The 22,914-nt window shown below is 30.0% G+C and overlaps 1 protein-coding gene and 1 long non-coding RNA gene across 8 annotated transcripts in view; one reads left to right on the top strand and one right to left on the bottom strand.

Annotated features, from left to right (window-relative positions):
- Positions 1-22,482, top strand: part of Pfrx (6-phosphofructo-2-kinase/fructose-2,6-biphosphatase) — a 29,917-nt gene extending 7,435 nt beyond the window's left edge. For 2 of the 7 annotated variants that reach the window (XM_074113416.1, XM_074113408.1), the window contains exons 2-11: positions 2,993-3,118; positions 4,271-4,431; positions 4,520-4,654; positions 5,056-5,147; positions 5,935-6,100; positions 16,425-16,643; positions 17,565-17,799; positions 18,040-18,167; positions 19,498-19,604; positions 21,169-22,482. In XM_074113416.1, coding sequence (XP_073969517.1) covers positions 3,034-3,118; positions 4,271-4,431; positions 4,520-4,654; positions 5,056-5,147; positions 5,935-6,100; positions 16,425-16,643; positions 17,565-17,799; positions 18,040-18,167; positions 19,498-19,566 — 1,290 coding nt within the window. In that variant the 5' untranslated portion in view covers positions 2,993-3,033 and the 3' untranslated portion in view covers positions 19,567-19,604; positions 21,169-22,482. Of the gene's footprint in view, positions 1-87; positions 256-1,756; positions 1,870-2,487; positions 2,641-2,794; positions 2,904-2,992; positions 3,119-4,270; positions 4,432-4,519; positions 4,655-5,055; positions 5,148-5,934; positions 6,101-16,424; positions 16,644-17,564; positions 17,800-18,039; positions 18,168-19,497; positions 19,605-21,168 lie in introns of those variants that run through there. The other 5 variants (XM_074113410.1, XM_074113415.1, XM_074113412.1 and 2 more) reach the window with 5 other exon arrangements.
- Positions 249-1,847, bottom strand: LOC141446716 (uncharacterized). Its single transcript, XR_012453838.1, has 3 exons — positions 1,712-1,847; positions 1,454-1,614; positions 249-1,177 (listed from the first exon to the last, which is right to left on the bottom strand). It is a non-coding gene; the product is annotated as an uncharacterized lncRNA (long non-coding RNA).
- Positions 22,483-22,914: the final 432 nt, after the last annotated feature.

Genomic DNA, 22,914 nt, shown 5'->3' with positions numbered 1-22,914 from the left:
ATGTTTCATTTGTTTATAGTACATATTTTGTAATTTGTGATAAGTGCTGTTTTTTTTTAAAAAACTACATATATCTGAATAGTGTGTGATAAAATATTATCATTTGTAGTTTTGCTTCTTTTTTTAAACAGAAATTATTAATTTAAATTTCTTAAATATAAAATTAATATATAATCAGTGTAGCGTTATGTTTTATTAAATTCAGCCTTATTTGAGCCCAAAACTGCAGAGTATAAAATAAATGCTTTTCTTCAGGTTGGTACTAATATCCTCAAATTCAATTATTGTAGTACGTCTTGATTTCACTAAAGTGCAAAAACGTAGAAGGCTGTAGCAGATGTATAGCTTGGTAATTTTGTTATAATCATCTTGTTCCTTAGAGATGGTTAAGATTTACACACGTATTTCAAAAAATCGTAAAAATTTTTTGAACTATTTTCAACAATAAAAAGAAAAAGTCAAACTGAGAATTCAAAGTGTCTTTTTTACTTATTACATGTTAATATAAACTTATGTTTGCATGAAAATTAATGTACACGTGCCCTCAATTTCAAAGGTAACCAACCAACATACAGTCAGTATGTTGAGGTTTCCTGTATATGGATACATTATTTTTCATGAAGTCTGTGTTCTGTTTATAAGACGTTAAGTGCCTTTAATATAATCCATAAAAAAAACCTGATGTAAACACTTTCTTGGATCTTCACTTGCTGCAATTTTCATGTTTTCTCTTCTACAAGTAACTGCTAGATTAAAATACCTTCTGTTCTCAAATAAGAGTTCAAATCAAGCTTCCGGCCCTTAGATTATCTCCTCATAGGAGCTTCTTAAACTTCTACATCCGGTGATGGACAGTGTTTTTCTGTAACGAGATTATACCAGAGGCTGGCAGGGCGCTATAAAAAAAAAGCTCAGGGTGCCATTGACCTTAGATGTTGACACTCTTGTATTTATAAAAACAAAGTGCTTTAATGAGTAGCAATTCTGCTCAATCGATTTTCATCAAATTTGGATTTTTACTTACATATTTTTTATTTACTATTATTAGCCCACCTAAAACTGTCGTTAAGTGAATTGCCCTGGGTAATAGTTAAAAAAATAACGTGTAGATTTACATGATTACAAACAATACTTTAAGTTAAAAAAAAAAAGCTCATTGCCCATTTAGAGGAAACCCCTGAAAAAAATAGAAAAATTTTCAATAAAGCATCCAATTTTTCTAGGTTAATGTTGACCAGTTTATTATTGGGTCTCATTAACTTTAAACATTTTAAGATTACTTTTTTTTATTATATAAAACTGTTAGTCCTAAGTATATACCAACTTTAAAAAAAGTTCAAACCACACATAAACAATTGTTCCGTAAAGTCGCACTCTTCAGAATGCTCTTTTAAGAGTTTTCTCGAGATTATGTAACTTGTAAAATATTATATAAGAGCTACTTTATATTAACCTTTTTTTAAGAAGTTAAATGAATTGGTTGACCTTTTTTTTAGTAAGCAGCAAAAAGCTGACTAAGAAAAGTAACACCAGGTTTTCTGATTTTTTTCTAAAATCCATAAGTCGGGCCCCCTGACATTGAAATTTCTAAGGCCAAATACAAGAAGTTTGAGTCTAAAAATTATTTTACAATAAGAGATTTAAACTAATATAAAAACATCTGCCATAAAAATTAAAAAACTAAAACACGAATGAAAATTAAGGATCATACCAATAAAATTCTTCTTCAGCAACAAGAATGTTAACACTGTTTCAGAGTTGACCAAACATTACGCGGTATATCGCTAAAACACGTCTTAAAGGCTTATATCCAGCATCACAAGAGCAGTTGGTTTATTTATGTTTCATTTATGCAGTATTTAAATTACAGTAAGTACACTTGCGCTTTGTATAATTTATTTTTAATACATCCGTTTTCCTATCAGACAATATTTTTTTAGTGATTTTTAAAATATATTGTTTATAAAAATAGAATAGGAATTGTGCTTGGTGTGATGAATGTGATCGGTTAAAGGTTTTACAGGTGGTATGGAGTAATATAGTCACAAATGTTTATTGAATTCTTTTTAACAATTTTTGTCACATTATAGTTTTGCCTTTTTTTTTTGCGTAGCCTTGAGAGAATTTGTAAAAGTTTAAAGTACTATCTAAAATTACATTTTATAAAAATTGAAATATATAATAAGCAGTGACGCTTATAACCTTACATATAAACAGGCTTTCGTGGAATTTTGGGAATCGTTTTGGCGAACTTAGCACTTGGTTCTACCAGAAAAACTTTGTTTTTTAGTAGGATGGTATAATGGTAACCTCACATTGGTTTACTATCAATTCAAAAGTATGTATAAATAACAGAATTATTTATTGATTTTAAATTAATAAATAAATCTGTCAATAGTAATAAAACTATTAATTTAAGATACCTATCTAGTTTTAATTAATTCTGTTACAATGTTATCTCAAACCTAGTGATGATCTTGGTGTTATCTTTGTAATAAAGATTGAAAAAATACCAAAAAAAAGAATTGATATATTTCTTTAAAAAAACATCATTCTTACAAATAGTTTTAAACTAGTAACTAGTTATTAAAATCATGATAAGAAAATCAACTTTTCAACGGCAGTTATCCGTGCGAATAGGTAAGACTTGGTTCAATTTTTTGTAAGGTGTGGGATACTTTTACTTCTCAAATATTTTATTTTGTTACATATTTCATGTAATCTTATCTCGGTTTCGTACCTCTCACATTGTTCGTACGTTGTAGAATTAAGTGCAGGTAATGGTTTTTGTTTCAATTTGTTCGTTCAATTACATAGGTGATTATCACCTATTTCAAGCTGTTGTATGAAATTCTTGAAGCACGAAATGGATAATTGTCCAAAATATGTAACTAGACATATGTGTAGGAGTATTTTTTTCCCCCTCATTTGATGAATACTTATTTAAAGATTTTTTTTTTTCTAAATATGTATTTTTTTATTTTATTTATAGGGGAACGGGCAAACTATGTCAACAGTCCTCATGTTATCGCGATGGTTGGCCTTCCGGCCAGGGGTAAAACTTACATTTCGAAGAAATTATCAAGATACTTGAACTGGATTGGAATCAATACTAAAGGTAATATTTTTTGGTGATTATTTTTTTTAATGTTTCTTATTACCAGAAAGAGAAAATTTAGCGACCATGTCAAATTTTAGATACTAGGTTTTCCTATTTAGTGCAGACGACTGTGAAATTTGTGGTCAGTCATAAAAAGTTCAGATTTGATATTTAAATTTCCATAAAATTATATAAGTTAAAATCAGTCATTTCTTTGTTTGTTGCTATATTAAATTTAAAAAGAAAAAAATTGAGACTATTGCTGAAAGAAGAATAAGGATGTTCAGCATTGGTCAGATTAAATGGCCCCACAAATATTTGGTGCTCTACGTTTCGGGTACTATTCATTCTCCTTTTCAGGCGTTCTATAAGTTTTAGTAAAGAAATCTATAAAATGTTCTCGAAATAAATTTACAGTCTTAAGCTTAGCTTATTTAATCACATTAATGATGCTTCTGCAAATTTGTCAGGGGTTTGATTTAAAAGTATTGAAATTTCCCTAAACATCCAGACGTTGTTTTCAGCTAATCTCTTTAAGATAGTTTAAGTGAAAGAAGAAAAAAGTATACTCTGACGAATGAAATTTATTGATATTGTAGAACATTGCTTATCCAATAATTTGTAAACTGTAACGTTTTATCTTTTGATGTGATAAGTTGGCATGCATGATTCACCAAAGAGAAGATATTAAAATTTATTACTAGTTTATGCTCGGAGCGAGGTTCTTGCTTATAATTTAATTTATTGTTAAAACAAGATCATTATATTAATTAAAAACCTTTCGCCACATTAATAACGCTTCGCTTGTTATACAACTTGAAGAATTTTGCAATTCAAATACTATCCCATTAAATGAATGAGTGAACGTTATACTTAAGTCGTACACTCTTAAGAAATTGTAAGAGATAGGGAAATTTCCAACAATTCTTATCAAATTGCATGAAACAAGAACAAAAAATATTCAGCTTAGTATTATTTAATCAGATTATATACTTCAAGGGTACTTGTTGTATGTATTTATATTTATGAAAGCAGATACTTGAATTGATAAATAATTTCATTATTATTGCGGATTTGGGCTATTGATATTTAGATACCAAAAAGTTATTTTGGAGTCTGATTATTTGTTTTTGTATATATATTTTTTTTAACAATATTTTCCCATTTCAGTGTTCAATCTTGGAGAGTATAGACGCCATGCTACCACAGCCTATAAGAGCCATGAATTTTTCCGTGCTGAAAATCGTGAAGCAATGGCCATCCGGACACAGTGTTGCATGGACGCTTTGCAAGATGTCTGCAGATGGTTGGAAAGTGGTGGAGAAGTTGCTGTAATTATATTTACTTTTTGGTTTTCAAGTTTTTATATTTAAATGGATTAATGTGAAATTTTGGTTTATTTGTTTAAAAAATTGAAAGGTATTCGATGCAACAAATTCAACGCTGGATAGACGAAGGATGATCTATGATTTTGTAGTTAAGAAAAAAGGATATAAACTATTTTTTGTTGAATCTACTTGTGATGATCCGCGCATTGTTGAACAAAATATTATGGTAAGTTTCTTTTTCATTTATTTGATCCCTCAAATAGTCAAATCACCACAGAAAGTGCTTCTCTTTAAATTTGAATTTCTGGATATGATTACCAGATATTCTATATGAAAGGAAAAGTTCACCGTGCTTTAATTCACCGAGAAACCCTGGAAAAATAAAAAAAAATCCCGGTTAAAAGGGTTGAGGTTCTCGAAAGAACAACTTTGGTTCAAAACTAATCTAAGGGAGAACACGCTTCTTTATTGATTTCTATTTTCAGAACAATCAGTTATCAATTTTGAAGTCGAACTATTTTTTTTTTTAAGTACAAATTCTGTGTTTCAAAAAAAAAAAAAAATTATTTACGTGAAAAAGCTGTGATAAAAAAAATTTTAAGAGAGTTTGGTATGTTTTGATTTCAGGAAGTTAAAGTAAGCTCACCAGATTATCAAAATATGAATACGGAAGCTGCCTTAAAAGATTTTCTACTTAGAATAGAACATTATAAAGAAAGGTATGTAGTATTTATTAATAACATTGCATAGGGAAGGGATTAGCTTTGCGGTTAGCGTACTGGACTCCCACGCGGAGGTCCCGGGTTCGAATCCAGCTGCTGGCCCCTTAGATTTTCTCTTCCTAGGAGCTTCTTATAGCTCACTGTCTGGTGAGTTGGACAGTGTTGTCTGTAACGAGAGAACACTGTCCGGAGGCCGGCAGTGCACTGAAAAAAGGCTCCGGGCGCCAATAACCTTAGATGTTGACGCGCCTTAAATGATGAAAAAAAATAAATAAATAAAATGACATTGCAATTATACAAGTCGTTGTGAAGCGTTTTAATTTTATCTGAAAGTGGGCCCATGTAGCCTGGGTGAATTTTCAGTTTTATATCAGTTGAAACTTTTAATGAACTCTTCTGAAGATCGGACTTATGTATGTAGTATCACCCCAAAAAAAATGTTGGGAGGTGTTTCATAATGGAAGAACTTCCTGTAAACTTTTTAATTTAAAGATAAATCAAAATAAAATCTTTCAATACAGTTGATTTTTGTACACAGGAAATAGATTTTAGAAATGACGTGTAAATTTCTTCTTTAAGATCCTTAATTAGAGATTACTAGTTCTGTAATATTGTAAGAGATGGTGTTGTAAACGTGCAGACATCTCTATTACATTAATAAGAAAACAGTTTTCTTTATTTGAAAGATTTCTACTTTAGATCTGAAAGGCAACCTACTCCACTGAATTTAGTAATAGGATGCCAATGATCTTAATTAAGTAATCATTTACTTTTATACCGTTAGATACGAAGCCCTGGACGAAGAAAAAGAGGATCATCTCAGTTTTATGCGCATCTATAATACAGGCGAAAAAGTTGTTGTACATAAACATGAAGGACACATACAATCCAGGATAGTTTATTATCTAATGAACATACATATAGTACCTAGGACTATCTACCTAGCTAGAGTAAGTAAATATTGATACTATTTGAAACCTAACTGTTTTAGTTTAGAAACACAGTAAAAACATAGTTCAGGGGTTTAACAGATTTTCAAGGAAGGGAGAGCTAAGTTTTTAAGTATTTTTACTTTTATGGAATGAATTGCAGACCTTTTATTTATATAAGATTCTGTCTGAGAATTTATTCACGATATTATGATTAAGGCAACAAACTCTTTCATGGGATGAATTGCAGACCTTTTATTTATATAAGATTCTGTCTGAGAATTTATTCACGATATTATGATTAAGGCAACAAACTCTTTCATGGGATGAATTGCAGACCTTTTATTTATATAAGATTCTGTCTGAGAATTTATTCACGATATTATGATTAAGGCAACAAACTCTTTTATGGGATGAATTGCAGACCTTTTATTTATATAAGATTCTGTCTGAGAATTTATTCACGATATTATGATTAAGGCAACAAACTCTTTTAAGCTGTAAAATAAATAAACTATTATTGATATCAGAGTTGGGCAAAAATTAAATCAATTAAAAAACATTTAATCATGATTAAAATTAAAAATTTAATCTTCCAAAATTAGTTAATTAAAATTAAATTCACTTTTAATTTAATCGGAATTTAATCAATTAAAATTTTTAATCATAACTAAAAATTAGGATTAAAATTAAAATTAAATAATAAGAATTTTAATTGATTGAATTAAATTCCAAATTTAGTTTTAATCACTTTGGACGATTAAATTTTTTAATTTAATCAAAATTTGAGAGATTAAATTTTTAAAACCAAACATTGCCAATGTTTAAACCAGAATCGGACCAATGCATCTTTATTCCGCCTAGCTGGTGCCTATTCTCTATCAATATTATCACCTTTCCCAAACTTGGCACCTTCATTCTACCAGTCTGGTGTCTCATCTATACCATGTTAGTGACTCTCAAGACTTAGATAGGACCAGCTTACACTCACATTTCACCATGTTTACCATTCACTAGACTTTATATCTTCTAAAATTATAGATATGTGCACAAAATAACTATAGTTTATAATTGAGAAAAACAAAGTGTATAAGAGAAAAAAATTCCATACCAATACGTGGTTCACAGTGGGAGATATAGAACGGCCATAATTTTACAGAATTTCATGACTCAAAAAATTTTCAACCCTTTATATCTTCTACATTTATAGATCTGTACACAAAATAACTATAGTTTATAATTGAGAAAAACAAAGTGTATAAGTGAACAAAATTCCATACCAATACGTGGTTCACAGTGGGAGATAAAGAACAGCCACAATTTTACAGAATTTCATGACCCATAAAATTTTCAACCATTTATATGTTCTACATTTATAGATCTGTGCTCAAAATAACTATAGTTTATAATTGAGAAAAACAAAGTGTACAAAAGAACAAAATTCCATACCAATACGTGGTTCACAGTGGGAGATAAAGAATAGCCATAATTTTATAGAATTTCATGACCCAAAAAATTTTCAACCCTTTATATCTTCTACACTTATAGATCTGTGCACAAAATAACTATAGTTTATAATTGAGAGAAACAAAGTGTATAAGTGAACAAAATTCAATACCAATACGTGGTTCACAGTGGGAGATAAAGAACAGCCATAATTTTACAGAATTTCATGACCCAAAAAATTTTCAACCCTTTATATGTTCTACATTTATAGATCTGTGCACAAAATAACTATAGTTTATAATTGAGAGAAACAAAGTGTATAAGTGAACAAAATTCCATACCAATACGTGGTTCACAGTGGGAGATAATGAACAGCCATAATTTTACAGAATTTCATGACCCAAAAAAATTTCAACCCTTTATATGTTCCACATTTATAGATCTGTGCACAAAATAACTATAGTTTATAATTGAGAAAAACAAAGTGTATAAGAGGACAAAATTCCATACCAATACGTGATTCACAGTGGGAGATATAGAATAGCCATAATTTTACAGAATTTCATGACCCAAAAAATTTTCAACCCTTTATATCTTCTACATTTATAGATCTGTGCACAAAATAACTATAGTTTATAATTGAGAAAAACAAAGTGTATAAGAGATAAAAATTCCATACCAATACGTGGTTCACAGTGGGAGATATAGAAAAGCCATAATTTTACAGAATTTCATGACCCATAAAATTTTCAACCCTTTATATGTTCTACATTTATAGATCTGTGCACAAAATAACTATAGTTTATAATTGAGAAAAACAAAGTGTATAAGAGAACAAAATTCCATACCAATACGTGGTTCACAGTGGGAGATATAGAATGGCCATAATTTTACAGAATTTCATGACCCAAAAAATTTTCAACCCTTTATATCTTCTACATTTATAGATCTGTGCACAAAATAACTATAGTTTATAATTGAGAAAAACAAAGTGTATAAGAGATAAAAATTCCATACCAATACGTGGTTCACAGTGGGAGATAATAAACAGCCATAATTTTACAGAATTTCATGACCCAAAAAATTTTCAACCCTTTATATGTTCTACATTTATAGATCTGTGCCCAAAATAACTATAGTTTATAATTGAGAAAAACAAAGTGTATAAGAGAACAAAATTCCATACGAATACGTGGTTCACAGTGGGAGATATAGAATGGCCATAATTTTACAGAATTTCATGACCCAAAAAATTTTCAACCCTTTATATCTTCTACATTTGTAGATCTGTGCACAAAATAACTATAGTTTATAATTGAGAAAAACAAAGTGTATAAGAGAACAAAATTCCATACGAATACGTGGTTCACAGTGGGAGATAAAGAACAGCCATAATTTTACAGAATTTCATGACCCAAAAAATTTTCAACCCTTTATATGTTCTACATTTATAGATCTGTGCACAAAATAACTATAGTTTATAATTGAGAAAAACAAAGTGGATAAGAGAACAAAATTCCATACGAATACGTGGTTCACAGTGGGAGATATAGAATGGCCATAATTTTACAGAATTTCATGACCCAAAAAATTTTCAACCCTTTATATCTTCTACATTTATAGATCTGTGCACAAAATAACTATAGTTATTAATTGAGAAAAACAAAGTGTACAAGAGAACAAAATTTCATACGAATACGTGGTTCACAGTGGGAGATAAAGAACAGCTATAATTTTACAGAATTTCATGACTCATAAAATTTTCAACCCTTTATATGTTCTACATTTATAGATCTGTGCACAAAATAACTATAGTTTTTAATTGAGAAAAACAAAGTTTATAAGAGAACAAAATTCCATACGAATACGTGGTTCACAGTGGGAGATATAGAATGGCCATAATTTTACAGAATTTCATGACCCAAAAAATTTTCAACCCTTTATATCTTCTACATTTATAGATCTGTGCACAAAATAACTATAGTTTTTAATTGAGAAAAACAAAGTGTACAAGAGAACAAAATTTCATACGAATACGTGGTTCACAGTGGGAGATAAAGAACAGCTATAATTTTACAGAATTTCATGACCCATAAAATTTTCAACCCTTTATATGTTCTACATTTATAGATCTGTGCACAAAATAACTATAGTTTATAATTGAGAAAAACAAAGTTTATAAGAGAACAAAATTCCATACGAATACGTGGTTCACAGTGGGAGATATAGAACGGCCATAATTTTACAGAATTTCATGACCCAAAAAATTTTCAACCCTTTATATCTTCTACAATTATAGATCTGTGCACAAAATAACTATAGTTTTTAATTGAGAAAAACAAAGTGTACAAGAGAACAAAATTTCATACGAATACGTGGTTCACAGTGGGAGATAAAGAACAGCCATAATTTTACAGAATTTCATGACCCATAAAATTTTCAACCCTTTATATGTTCTACATTTATAGATCTGTACACAAAAAAACTATAGTTTTTAATTGAGAAAAACAAAGTTTATAACAGAACAAAATTCCATACGAATACGTGGTTCACAGTGGGAGATATAGAACGGCCATAATTTTACAGAATTTCATGACCCAAAAAATTTTCAACCCTTTATATCTTCTACACTTATAGATCTGTGCACAAAATAACTATAGTTTATAATTGAGAAAAACAAAGTGTACAAGAGAACAAAATTCCATACCAATACGTGGTTCACAGTGGGAGATATAGAATGGCCATAATTTTACAGAATTTCATGACCCATAAAATTTTCAACCCTTTATATCTTCTACATTTATAGATCTGTGCACAAAATAACTATAGTTTTTAATTGAGAAAAACAAAGTGTACAAGAGAACAAAATTCCATACGAATACGTGGTTCACAGTGGGAGATATAGAATGGCCATAATTTTACAGAATTTCATGACCCAAAAAATTTTCAACCCTTTATATCTTCTACATTTGTAGATCTGTGCACAAAATAACTATAGTTTATAATTGAGAAAAACAAAGTGTATAAGAGAACAAAATTCCATACGAATACGTGGTTCACAGTGGGAGATATAGAATGGCCATAATTTTACAGAATTTCATGACCCAAAAAATTTTCAACCCTTTATATCTTCTACATTTATAGATCTGTGCACAAAATAACTATAGTTTTTAATTGAGAAAAACAAAGTGTACAAGAGAACAAAATTTCATACGAATACGTGGTTCACAGTGGGAGATAAAGAACAGCCATAATTTTACAGAATTTCATGACCCAAAAAATTTTCAACCCTTTATATGTTCTACATTTATAGATCTGTGCACAAAATAACTATAGTTTATAATTGAGAAAAACAAAGTGTACAAGAGAACAAAATTTCATACAAATACGTGGTTCACAGTGGGAGATAAAGAACAGCTATAATTTTACAGAATTTCATGACCCATAAAATTTTTAACCCTTTATATGTTCTACATTTATAGATCTGTGCACAAAATAACTATAGTTTATAATTGAGAAAAACAAAGTTTATAAGAGAACAAAATTCCATAGGAATACGTGGTTCACAGTGGGAGATAAAGAACGGCCATAAATTTACAGAATTTCATGACCCAAAAAATTTTCAACCCTTTATATGTTCTACATTTATAGATCTGTACACAAAAAAACTATAGTTTTTAATTGAGAAAAACAAAGTTTATAACAGAACAAAATTCCATACGAATACGTGGTTCACAGTGGGAGATATAGAACGGCCATAATTTTACAGAATTTCATGACCCAAAAAATTTTCAACCCTTTATATCTTCTACATTTATAGATCTGTGCACAAAATAACTATAGTTTATAATTGAGAAAAACAAAGTGTACAAGAGAACAAAATTTCATACGAATACGTGGTTCACAGTGGGAGATAAAGAACAGCCATAAGTTTACAGAATTTCATGACCCATAAAATTTTCAACCCTTTATATCTTCTACATTTATAGATCTGTGCACAAAATAACTATAGTTTATAATTGAGAAAAACAAAGTGTATAAGAGAACAAAATTCCATACCAATACGTGGTTCACAGTGGGAGATATAGAATGGCCATAATTTTACAGAATTTCATGACCCATAAAATTTTCAACCCTTTATATCTTCTACATTTATAGATCTGTGCACAAAATAACTATAGTTTTTAATTGAGAAAAACAAAGTGTACAAGAGAACAAAATTCCATACAAATACGTGGTTCACAGTGGGAGATATAGAATGGCCATAATTTTACAGAATTTCATGACCCAAAAAATTTTCAACCCTTTATATCTTCTACATTTATAGATCTGTGCACAAAATAACTATAGTTTTTAATTGAGAAAAACAAAGTGTACAAGAGAACAAAATTTCATACGAATACGTGGTTCACAGTGGGAGATAATGAACAGCCATAATTTTACAGAATTTCATGACCCAAAAAATTTTCAACCCTTTATATGTTCTACATTTATAGATCTGTGCACAAAATAACTATAGTTTATAATTGAGAAAAACAAAGTGTATAAGAGAACAAAATTCCATACCAATACGTGGTTCACAGTGGGAGATATAGAATGGCCATAATTTTACAGAATTTCATGACCCAAAAAATTTTCAACCCTTTATATCTTCTACATTTATAGATCTGTGCACAAAATAACTATAGTTTATAATTGAGAAAAACAAAGTGTATAAGAGATAAAAATTCCATACCAATACGTGGTTCACAGTGGGAGATAAAGAACAGCCATAATTTTACAGAATTTCATGACCCAAAAAATTTTCAACCCTTTATATGTTCTACATTTATAGATCTGTGCCCAAAATAACTATAGTTTATAATTGAGAAAAACAAAGTGTATAAGAGAACAAAATTTCATACGAATACGTGGTCCACAGTGGGAGATATAGAATGGCCATAATTTTACAGAATTTCATGACCCAAAAAATTTTCAACCCTTTATATCTTCTACATTTATAGATCTGTGCACAAAATAACTATAGTTTTTAATTGAGAAAAACAAAGTGTACAAGAGAACAAAATTTCATACGAATACGTGGTTCACAGTGGGAGATAAAGAACAGCCATAATTTTACAGAATTTCATGACCCAAAAAATTTTCAACCCTTTATATGTTCTACATTTATAGATCTGTGCACAAAATAACTATAGTTTATAATTGAGAAAAACAAAGTGTATAAGAGAACAAAATTCCATACGAATACGTGGTTCACAGTGGGAGATATAGAATGGCCATAATTTTACAGAATTTCATGACCCAAAAAATTTTCAACCCTTTATATCTTCTACATTTATAGATCTGTGCACAAAATAACTATAGTTTATAATTGTGAAAAACAAAGTGTATAAGAGATAAAAATTCCATACCAATACGTGGTTCACAGTGGGAGATAAAGAACAGCCATAATTTTACAGAATTTCATGACCCAAAAAATTTTCAACCCTTTATATGTTCTACATTTATAGATCTGTGCCCAAAATAACTATAGTTTATAATTGAGAAAAACAAAGTGTATAAGAGAACAAAATTCCATACGAATACGTGGTTCACAGTGGGAGATATAGAATGGCCATAATTTTACTGAATTTCATGACCCAAAAAATTTTCAACCCTTTATATCTTCTACATTTATAGATCTGTGCACAAAATAACTATAGTTTTTAATTGAGAAAAACAAAGTGTACAAGAGAACAAAATTTCATACGAATACGTGGTTCACAGTGGGAGATAAAGAACAGCCATAATTTTACAGAATTTCATGACCCAAAAAATTTTCAACCCTTTATATGTTCTACATTTATAGATCTGTGCACAAAATAACTATAGTTTATAATTGAGAAAAACAAAGTGTATAAGAGAACAAAATTCCATACGAATACGTGGTTCACAGTGGGAGATATAGAATGGCCATAATTTTACAGAATTTCATGACCCAAAAAATTTTCAACCCTTTATATCTTCTACATTTATAGATCTGTGCACAAAATAACTATAGTTTATAATTGAGAAAAACAAAGTGTACAAGAGAACAAAATTTCATACGAATACGTGGTTCACAGTGGGAGATAAAGAACAGCTATAATTTTACAGAATTTCATGACCCATAAAATTTTCAACCCTTTATATGTTCTACATTTATAGATCTGTGCACAAAATAACTATAGTTTATAATTGAGAAAAACAAAGTTTATAAGAGAACAAAATTCCATACGAATACGTGGTTCACAGTGGGAGATATAGAATGGCCATAATTTTACAGAATTTCATGACCCAAAAAATTTTCAACCCTTTATATCTTCTACATTTATAGATCTGTGCACAAAATAACTATAGTTTTTAATTGAGAAAAACAAAGTGTACAAGAGAACAAAATTTCATACGAATACGTGGTTCACAGTGGGAGATAAAGAACAGCCATAATTTTACAGAATTTCATGACCCATAAAATTTTCAACCATTTATATGTTCTACATTTATAGATCTGTGCACAAAATAACTATAGTTTTTAATTGAGAAAAACAAAGTTTATAACAGAACAAAATTCCATACGAATACGTGGTTCACAGTGGGAGATATAGAACGGCCATAATTTTACAGAATTTCATGACCCAAAAAATTTTCAACCCTTTATATGTTCTACATTTATAGATCTGTGCACAAAATAACTATAGTTTTTAATTGAGAAAAACAAAGTGTACAAGAGAACAAAATTCCATACCAATAGGTGGTTTACAGTGGGAGATAAAGAACAGCCATAATTTTACAGAATTTCATGACCCATAAAATTTTCAACCCTTTATATGTTCTACATTTATAGATCTGTGCACAAAATAACTATAGTTTATAATTGAGAAAAACAAAGTGTATAAGAGAACAAAATTCCATACGAATACGTGGTTCACAGTAGGAGATATAGAACGGCCATAATTTTACAGAATTTCATGACCCAAAAAATTTTCAACCCTTTATATGTTCTACATTTATAGATCTGTGCACAAAATAACTATAGTTTATAATTGAGAAAAACAAAGTGTATAAGAGAACAAAATTCCATACGAATACGTGGTTCACAGTGGGAGATATAGAACGGCCATAATTTTACAGAATTTCATGACCCAAAAAATTTTCAACCTTTTATATCAGTGGTTCTTAACCTTTTCATAGACGCGGAACACAATTATATGTATATATTTTTCTCGCGGAACCCTAACATTAAATAATTTGAAATTCGGTATTTAGCAAGAATTTAAAATTAAATTCAAATTATAAAAATAGGAACAATTTTTTGTTTTCGTATCTTTCCTAAGTTTCTAAATTTCAATACATTTAAAATTGAAATTTCGCGGAACACTTGGACCATATTCGCGGAACACCGGTTAAGAACCGCTGGTTTAGAGACTCGTGAAGAAGTCCAAGTCTACAAAAATTAACCGAAAAGTATTTATTGAAGACGCTCAGAAAAAGGGCTTCGCCAAAACGTGGTTCGAACCATTGGTTGAGAAGCCATAAAAGTGGATGATTAAATTAGTTTGATTAACGATTGAAATTGAACTAATTCGGTGATTAAAATTAAAGTTCAATTTGATTCTCAGATTTAATCATAATTTTTTTAGTTTGATTAAATTAGTTTGATTAACGATTAAATCTGAAATTTAATTGAATAAATAATTGTCTTATGATTAAAATTAAGATTAAATTCGCCGATTAAATTCTGATTAAAATTAAAAATAAATTTAATCAATTAAAAAATTTAATCAATTAAATTTGGAATTTAATTTTTTTTTTAATCAGTGCCCAACTCTGATTTATATTACCTAATTGCATCAAGAGCGTATGACTATTGAGGTTCTAGAAGCCTGGGTATTCCCCAAAGTAGATTTTTCGTTAATCCAAGCACAAAACTAGCGACATTCTTGAAGGTGTAGCAAAGATTAGTAAGGGAAGGATAAACAATTCCAGAGTGTTCAGAAATCGAAGCGGTTGTACTAACTGAAGAGTCCTTAAAGAAGGTTAATTCTAATTAGTAGTTAGTAGACTGCTGGCTTGATGGACCTTCCGACATATTGTCTGGGTTTACAGAACAAAAGCGTAAAGTGAAGAGGGAGTCTGTCCTGGCCAGCGAGGGATCCAATGATTTTCACAAAGGCCTGGATCGTTTTCAGCATAGCAAAATAGCAACATAGCGTGACTCACAAGTGTAGCAATAGTGGGTGGAAAAGATCATAATTAGCCACTTTACTGTTAGTTCTTAGTAAAGGACTTACTTCAACAAGTCCGGAGGAACATTCAAACGATCGTAGGGTAAATGTTTGCATAGCGTAAGTCTTTCTGCCAACGGTTAGCCTTTGTTACGAGTTTGTCAGAAAGTCACAGCATTATATATTTATTATTCTTCATTAATACAAGGACACATATGGTCCAGAAATCGGGACACTTAGATGAAAAACTGATATCTTTAAGCTTTACTTCTCCAGACTCTAATCAAGTTGGCAGAACTGGAGGCATGCTCCAGTTGTAGGTATTATAAGGTGCTTAAGTTGACTGCCAAACCTCAGGTAAATTTAGGTATAATTTTTTAGAATAGAAAATGATGAGTAGAATGCAAGCAACAGATGGATGTCTCTAAAAAAACATAAGGAGAATTGAGCCATTTAATCTTACTTAAAGCCGAAATTTCTTAAAATGACTTGAGTCTTCATTTTACAATTACTTCTATTATAGATATTAAAAACTTTATTTTTTCATATATTTACAGGGGTTTTTAACCTCTAAACCTCCTTCAAGCACTTATCTCATATTCATAATATGCCATCATTATTAATAAATATTATATTTTATTATTATTTTTAAATAGCACGGTGAAAGTATGCACAATTTAGAAGGCAGAATTGGCGGTGATTCCGATCTCTCGCCGCGGGGATGTGAATTTGCTAAAAAAATGGCCGAATACATTAATGAACAAAATATATCTGGACTGAGAGTTTGGACATCCTGGCTGAAGAGAACTGTACAGACGGTTGTGGATATCCAGGCACCTCAGGAGAGATGGAAAGCTCTTAATGAAATTGATGCTGTAAGTATATAATTATTGTAATAATAGTAATAAAATATTGATTCAATAATTTCACTGAATGGATCATGTACGCTTACCATTTTCGTGAATCCCTGTCTCTTTGTGTAAATGTTCACAGCAAATTTTTTCCGTAACATCTAAAATTACACAGATCTAAGTTACCAATCTTTATTGCTGATGTTGCTCTACGCCTGCTCCGCCTGGAACCTGGACTTGTCGTAGCAACATCAAACAAACTCCAGGACAACGCAAAACAAATATCTTGAGACTCGCAACAGACTCTCCACGACGCACTAGAACTGACTCACTCCACGGAGGCTGCATCCATTAACTCCCCGGTACACTCCTATATCCAAAAATCGTCTGCTCAAAATTCCTTTCCATCCTAGACTGCCATCCTAATCCACTCTGTCGCGCGACATAGCCTCCTACAGACACAAAAGAATAAAACAGATACTCCTCTAACTCTTTAAACTAGCTGCAGGGTTTTCCTCTCCTTTTTTCCCTGCATTCCTATCCTGCTCACTTAACCTTTTTCGTTCCTCACTTGTTAAGAAGGTTAAAATGTATTACACATTATACTTCTGTATTTATTTTATGTATGTATTTATAGAAATAAATATTTATTCATTAATTCATTCAACAATCTTAATTCCTATTAGATGTTAATATAATTTCAGTATCTGAATTGTTTTAAGAATATTATAATCCTAAGTTTAACATCCTTCTGTGCACTAACACAGGATTTTTCTCCTGAAGGTGCTAGCTCTAGGCACGCTTAAACGTCAAAGTAGTTGTCTGTCGGCAAGTTGGATTTTGGATGGTACCAATCCCTCACAAACTTTTTTAAGTTTTAGCGGTTTTAACAGCTGGTATGTTAAAAATATTTTATTTCTATATATATTTATTTTTAATCTTCAGGGAATCTGTGAGGAAATGACATACGCAGAAATACAAAGCCGTTATCCAGAAGATTTTATTGCCAGAGATCAAGCAAAATTCACTTATCGATATCCACGTGGTGAAAGTTACGAAGATCTGGTTGGACGATTAGAGCCAGTTATTATGGAATTGGAAAGGCAAGGAAATATATTGGTTGTATCGCATCAGGCTGTTATTCGATGTTTACTAGCTTACTTATTAGATAAAACTGCGGGTAAGTTATTAATTTATTTATATTACTTTCTGCCATCGCGTAGATTTTCATTAGTAGAAACGTTGAAAAACGTCCAACTTTGACAATTTTTTGATAAAATTCCCTTATTTTTCCGTAAATAAGTATATGCCCTGAAGATGACCCTAGGTTGAAAGCCTTGCAAAAAAAAATAGTGAAATTGTGCAATAATCTTTTCTTCCTTTGGGATTAATGATTTGTTTTTCTTTCCCCGCTGTACAGATGAACTTCCTTATCTAAAAGTTCCTCTACACACGATAATTAAGCTGACGCCCGTAGCTTACGGCTGTAAGGTGGAACATATTAGTTTTCCCATAGCTGCTGTAAACACACACAGGCCTAAACCGCAGGTAAGCCGCAACTACTTCAATTAAGGTTTATTTATTAAAGAAAATTTGAAAATGGCTTTGGTAATAATTTCTTGGGGTGGAGTGCAAAATAATGTTGATACTACTAAAAAAAAAGGGCTTGGCATGTTTGGATGTCCAGGTTATTGTACTTTTTTCTTTTGTTTCTGTACATTAGTCACATTATCCAAAGATATTTTTAATATTTTCTTAGATGTATTTTGCGTAAGATTCCATAAAATAAAATAATCTCTATATCGATAACATTTTCAAAATTCTAGGTCTTAATTCTAAGTTGATCTCCTCTGTTGTGTAATAAATTATTTATTTTTAAAAAGCCATTTCATCTACCTTTACTTTCTTCTGAGTAATTCCATTTTCTTTCAGCTTGCGATCCGACTGCTATGACCTTTTAATTAAAATTGGCCTTATAACTAACAATAATATATTTCGTTTTTAATTGTGTGATGTTTAATTGATATTCGTTATTTTTTTTTACTTTTAAACCTTTTACTTTTAGGACTTTTATACATTTTCCAAAATCTAATAGGTAAAACTTATTTAATTACTACTTTTACTATAAAACTACACATTACAGCTAAAATTACTCTTTTTAAGGTTATGTTCAAACTTAAACACATTCGAACCGTCCCTAACTGAAGTTTTAAAATTAGACTGTTTTAAAAAGGCCACACTTCCAAATAATTGCTTTTTACAAAGATAATTTTTCATTTTTACTATTTATTTGAAAAATATAAAATACAATTAATAATTTTAATGCTATTGCCAAATTTTCAAAGTTATCACTGGCTTTGTATGAAAAATTTGTGTCTCCTCTCTTTCTAAGAATTTTTTTTTTGTATTTATTATTTCTTTTAATAAATATTACGCTAATAATTTATCGCTATTACGCTAACGATTATTTTATGAGGTCGATCAATTGTTTAGGTTAATTTAACAATCGATTTCTTAAGATCCGTGACAGTGTATCGTTAGTTATAACCTCAACAATGTTTTCAGAATGTTACTTAATTAATAACTAATTTTATATAAGCCATAGTAATTTTATTCATGAATTAGTACAATACAAGTTACTTGAGTAAGACTATATAAATTTTATTTTTAGTTATTGTTACAATTTCTCTCATCTAATCATTTAATTTTTTCTTTTCACTCATTTCCTTAAGTAAGTGTCAAATTTCATTCAGAAAAACAAACCAGATCAAGAGTTGGATTAAAAAGAAATCAAAATTGCTGGATTAACTTCTTTTTTTTCTTAGAAAACAGACATAAAAAAAAAAAGGAAGGATGTTCAATTCTTATTTATTTGTAGGAATCCCAAGAGCCAAAAGGGGAATATACAACCTCTCCCAGACGTCCAGGAAGGTTAGCCTCTTATTAAAAGCTGATAACATAGGCTGTTCCCTGGATCAATCCAAGGTAATCTCCCCCTAACATGTCTTAACTAGGTACTTATCTTAAATTATATCCACTCTTGATACATCAAGATGTCCTTTTGAGGCTGGCGGACCGCGGATCATTAATTGGTCAATATTTGGAACTGCTCTAATAAACAAAGAACTAGATCGCCTCCGATGAATTTGTCAATGGTGCTCTCAATGGCATTTATTTCAAATAAATTTTAACTATTTCGATGCAAGAGAATTTAGAAGATGCAAGAATGTATTGTTTAAAAAAGCTTTAAATCACATTGGTAACCACTGTTTTTCATAATCTCTTCAAAACGTTTTTGTATTTTGTTGTTCTGATTTGATAGTTTTTGCTTTTAACCTTTTGCCACTTCTAATCGCTTTAATCACTGCATGTGTATGTGTAATGCATTTTTCAAAAATAGTTTACTTAAATTTTATTAGGTTTCTAAAGGTTGTGTTGCTTTTTTTAATGTTTTAACTTCAAAATTTGTGAATAGAAGAAGGTAAACATTAGAGAAAGCATTTATTGGTAAAATTTTAGGATTGGATAACAATAAAATTTATTTACTGCCTAAATTCCAAAATTTTTGTGCTTCAAAAAAAAGAATTTCAGTCGGTTCAGAACTATTCAGTATTCATTTATCTCTCGCACCCAAAATAAAACCTGCAAAAAAAATAGTCTATTCCAACTAGCGTACATAATTTCACATTCACTTAATTCGAGAGTTTAAAAATTGTGAGCGATGGTTTAGCTCAGTGATTATCGCACTGGATGACAAGGATGAGAGAGAGACAGTTCGAATTCAGATTCAGATGCTGACCCTTAGATTTTTTTTTTACGTACTCCCTAGAAGTTTCTAGTTGCTTATTTTTTTATTTTTTTTTTGGCGCATCAACAGCTGAGGTCATTAGCGCCCGGAGCTTTTTCCAGTGCACTGCCGGCCTCCGGACAGTGTTCTCTCGTTACAGACAACACTGTCCATCACCGGACAGTGAGCTGTAAGAAGCTCCTAGGAAGAGAAAATCTAAGGGTTAGCAGCTGGATTCGAACCCTGGACCTCCGCGTGGGAGTCCAGTATGCTAACCTCATAGCTAATCCCTTCCCTCTCTAGTTGCTTATTGTCCGGTGATGTAACGGAGAAGGACCCTGTCTGGAGGGAGGCCGGGCAAGTGTGCCGGCCATCAAATTTTAGATCTCAGAAGAGTTGGATGAGAGAATGATTTTTAAGATTTACTTTCTGTATTTTGGTTTTTGAGTTCTGTATCTTGGTTGTGAACTTCTTATGCTCCCAAAAAATAATAAAAAGATTCTGCATAGTTGATACCAACTTGCAGTTTCCTAATTCACCGTTTTTCTATTATCCTAGACTTTCTTCTCGTACAACTGAAATCTTTAATTCAGCTTTTTTGTAGGACGGTTCTTAACAATGGTAGAATTTATTATAAATGTGGATTAATCCTTATCTGCGGGTATCATTTTCGGGTTGTTGTTGCTTTCCACAACAAGAAAAACTACTAAAACTATAAAAGAAAATCACTGATTATTTTTCTTTTTTTTCTTCTGTTTTCAGATACCTGGTACACTTGAGGGGACATTTTTGTGTTCCCCTAAGTCAGATGGAAATTAAAAGACTATAGATTAATAGCTTATTCATTTATTTAATGAAACTTTGAAACAATGAGAAGCTAGAAAAGAATGAAATGTGATTTTTTATTAAAATAAGATAATAAAATTAGAAAAAAAATATCATAATTTTTCGTTTTATCTTTATATTTAAAAGTTATTACATTTTTATAAATTTACAGTATTAATTAGTGACATCAGTTCTATACTATCTTTTAAAAAAACATCTCCTTGTAAATGTGAGCTTTATTTTTCGAAACTGTAGTATATAATTTTAATTGTAATCGTATAATCGTTATTTAATTTAATTATATAGGAATCGATTATAAAACATTTTTAATAATAATCCAACTTTTATGAAATTATAATTTTTAATAAATATAAGTAGAATAAATTTTAATACGAATAAGTGGAAAGAGAAATTATTACCAATTTCCGCATTATTTTGTCATTTTGTTTTCGCCAAGCTTTCGTCCAATTACGTCATCGTGTGCTGATTATTACATGCTTAGTAGTTTTAATTATTATTTAACCATATGTATATATTTTTTTTACACACTAGATAGCTTAAATACTGCATTATTAATCTCAAAGGGAAACTTTCGAGAGGTTATAATATATTGTATTAAATTAGACCACCTTAATTACTGTGCGCATGCCCGAAATTTTTTTTTAAAGAAATTGTTTTAATTCTTCCACCAGCTGGTAAATTTATACCACGTCCTTACTGAACTTGGTCTCTCAGCCTATTAGTGCAATGGTTTGGGGTTCTCTAACCTCTAATCGATCTAATTTAGATCGATCTAAATCAGTTTGAAGTTGGTTTGAATATGTTAGGTTAGTTTTGAACACAAAACTCGCATTGCGCTTGCTTCAAAGTATAAAAAAAAAAAAAAATGTATTTATATTTTAAACTAATATGCAATGATAATAAACAAATAATCGATATAAAATAAAAACTATCATACGTCATCTTAAAATATATTAAACTTAAATGTTCTCTTTCCTAATGTTTGACAGTCCTGAAGGTAACGTTTAAGCCTATAAAAACGAAAGCTTGTTAAAAAAAACAAATACAGAATAAGTCTGACCTATAATTATTACTTTTTCCCTCTTGATTGAATCCGTCGCCAAAAAAAGATTAATCGGAATTCTATTACATATAAAATCAATATAGAAATTAAATATTTTTGTAATTTATATAAAATATTTATTCCCAAATAATTTGAAATGAGTTAAAACTTATAAGAATTTTATTTTTATAATCTCTTCAAAAAACAAAAAGATACCAGATTTGCTATTTGTCTCGTTACTTTATTATATAAACTTAATTATATTTATTATAAATTTTATTATATTTATTATAAGTTAACAGAAAAAAAAGAGTAAATAGTCATACACAAAATGATGATTATAGTATGTGAATCGTTTTACAATATTAAAAATAACCTTTTATTTAAAATAAATATTTTATTTTGTTTGTAATTTTTTTAATTTATCATTTATTTGTTTTCATAATCATTAATTACAACTTGATATGAGTGATGTTTGATTTTCATGTAAGGGGCAAAACTAAAGTACGTGCCGAAAATTAAAAAAACTTATACCAGCTGACCGTATTTCTGCTGAAACTTCATCGTTGAAAGAGGCCAAAATAGAAATAGAAAACGCTAGTTTTTAGTTTATTAAGAAC

The sequence above is a fragment of the Rhodnius prolixus genome, unplaced genomic scaffold (assembly GCF_049639745.1).
Source record: "Rhodnius prolixus isolate KJV_2025 unplaced genomic scaffold, Rpr scaffold_7, whole genome shotgun sequence".
Lineage (NCBI taxonomy): Eukaryota > Metazoa > Arthropoda > Insecta > Hemiptera > Reduviidae > Rhodnius > Rhodnius prolixus.
Note: the sequence above shows the minus strand (reverse complement) of the source record. Positions and strands in the feature narration are given on the sequence as shown.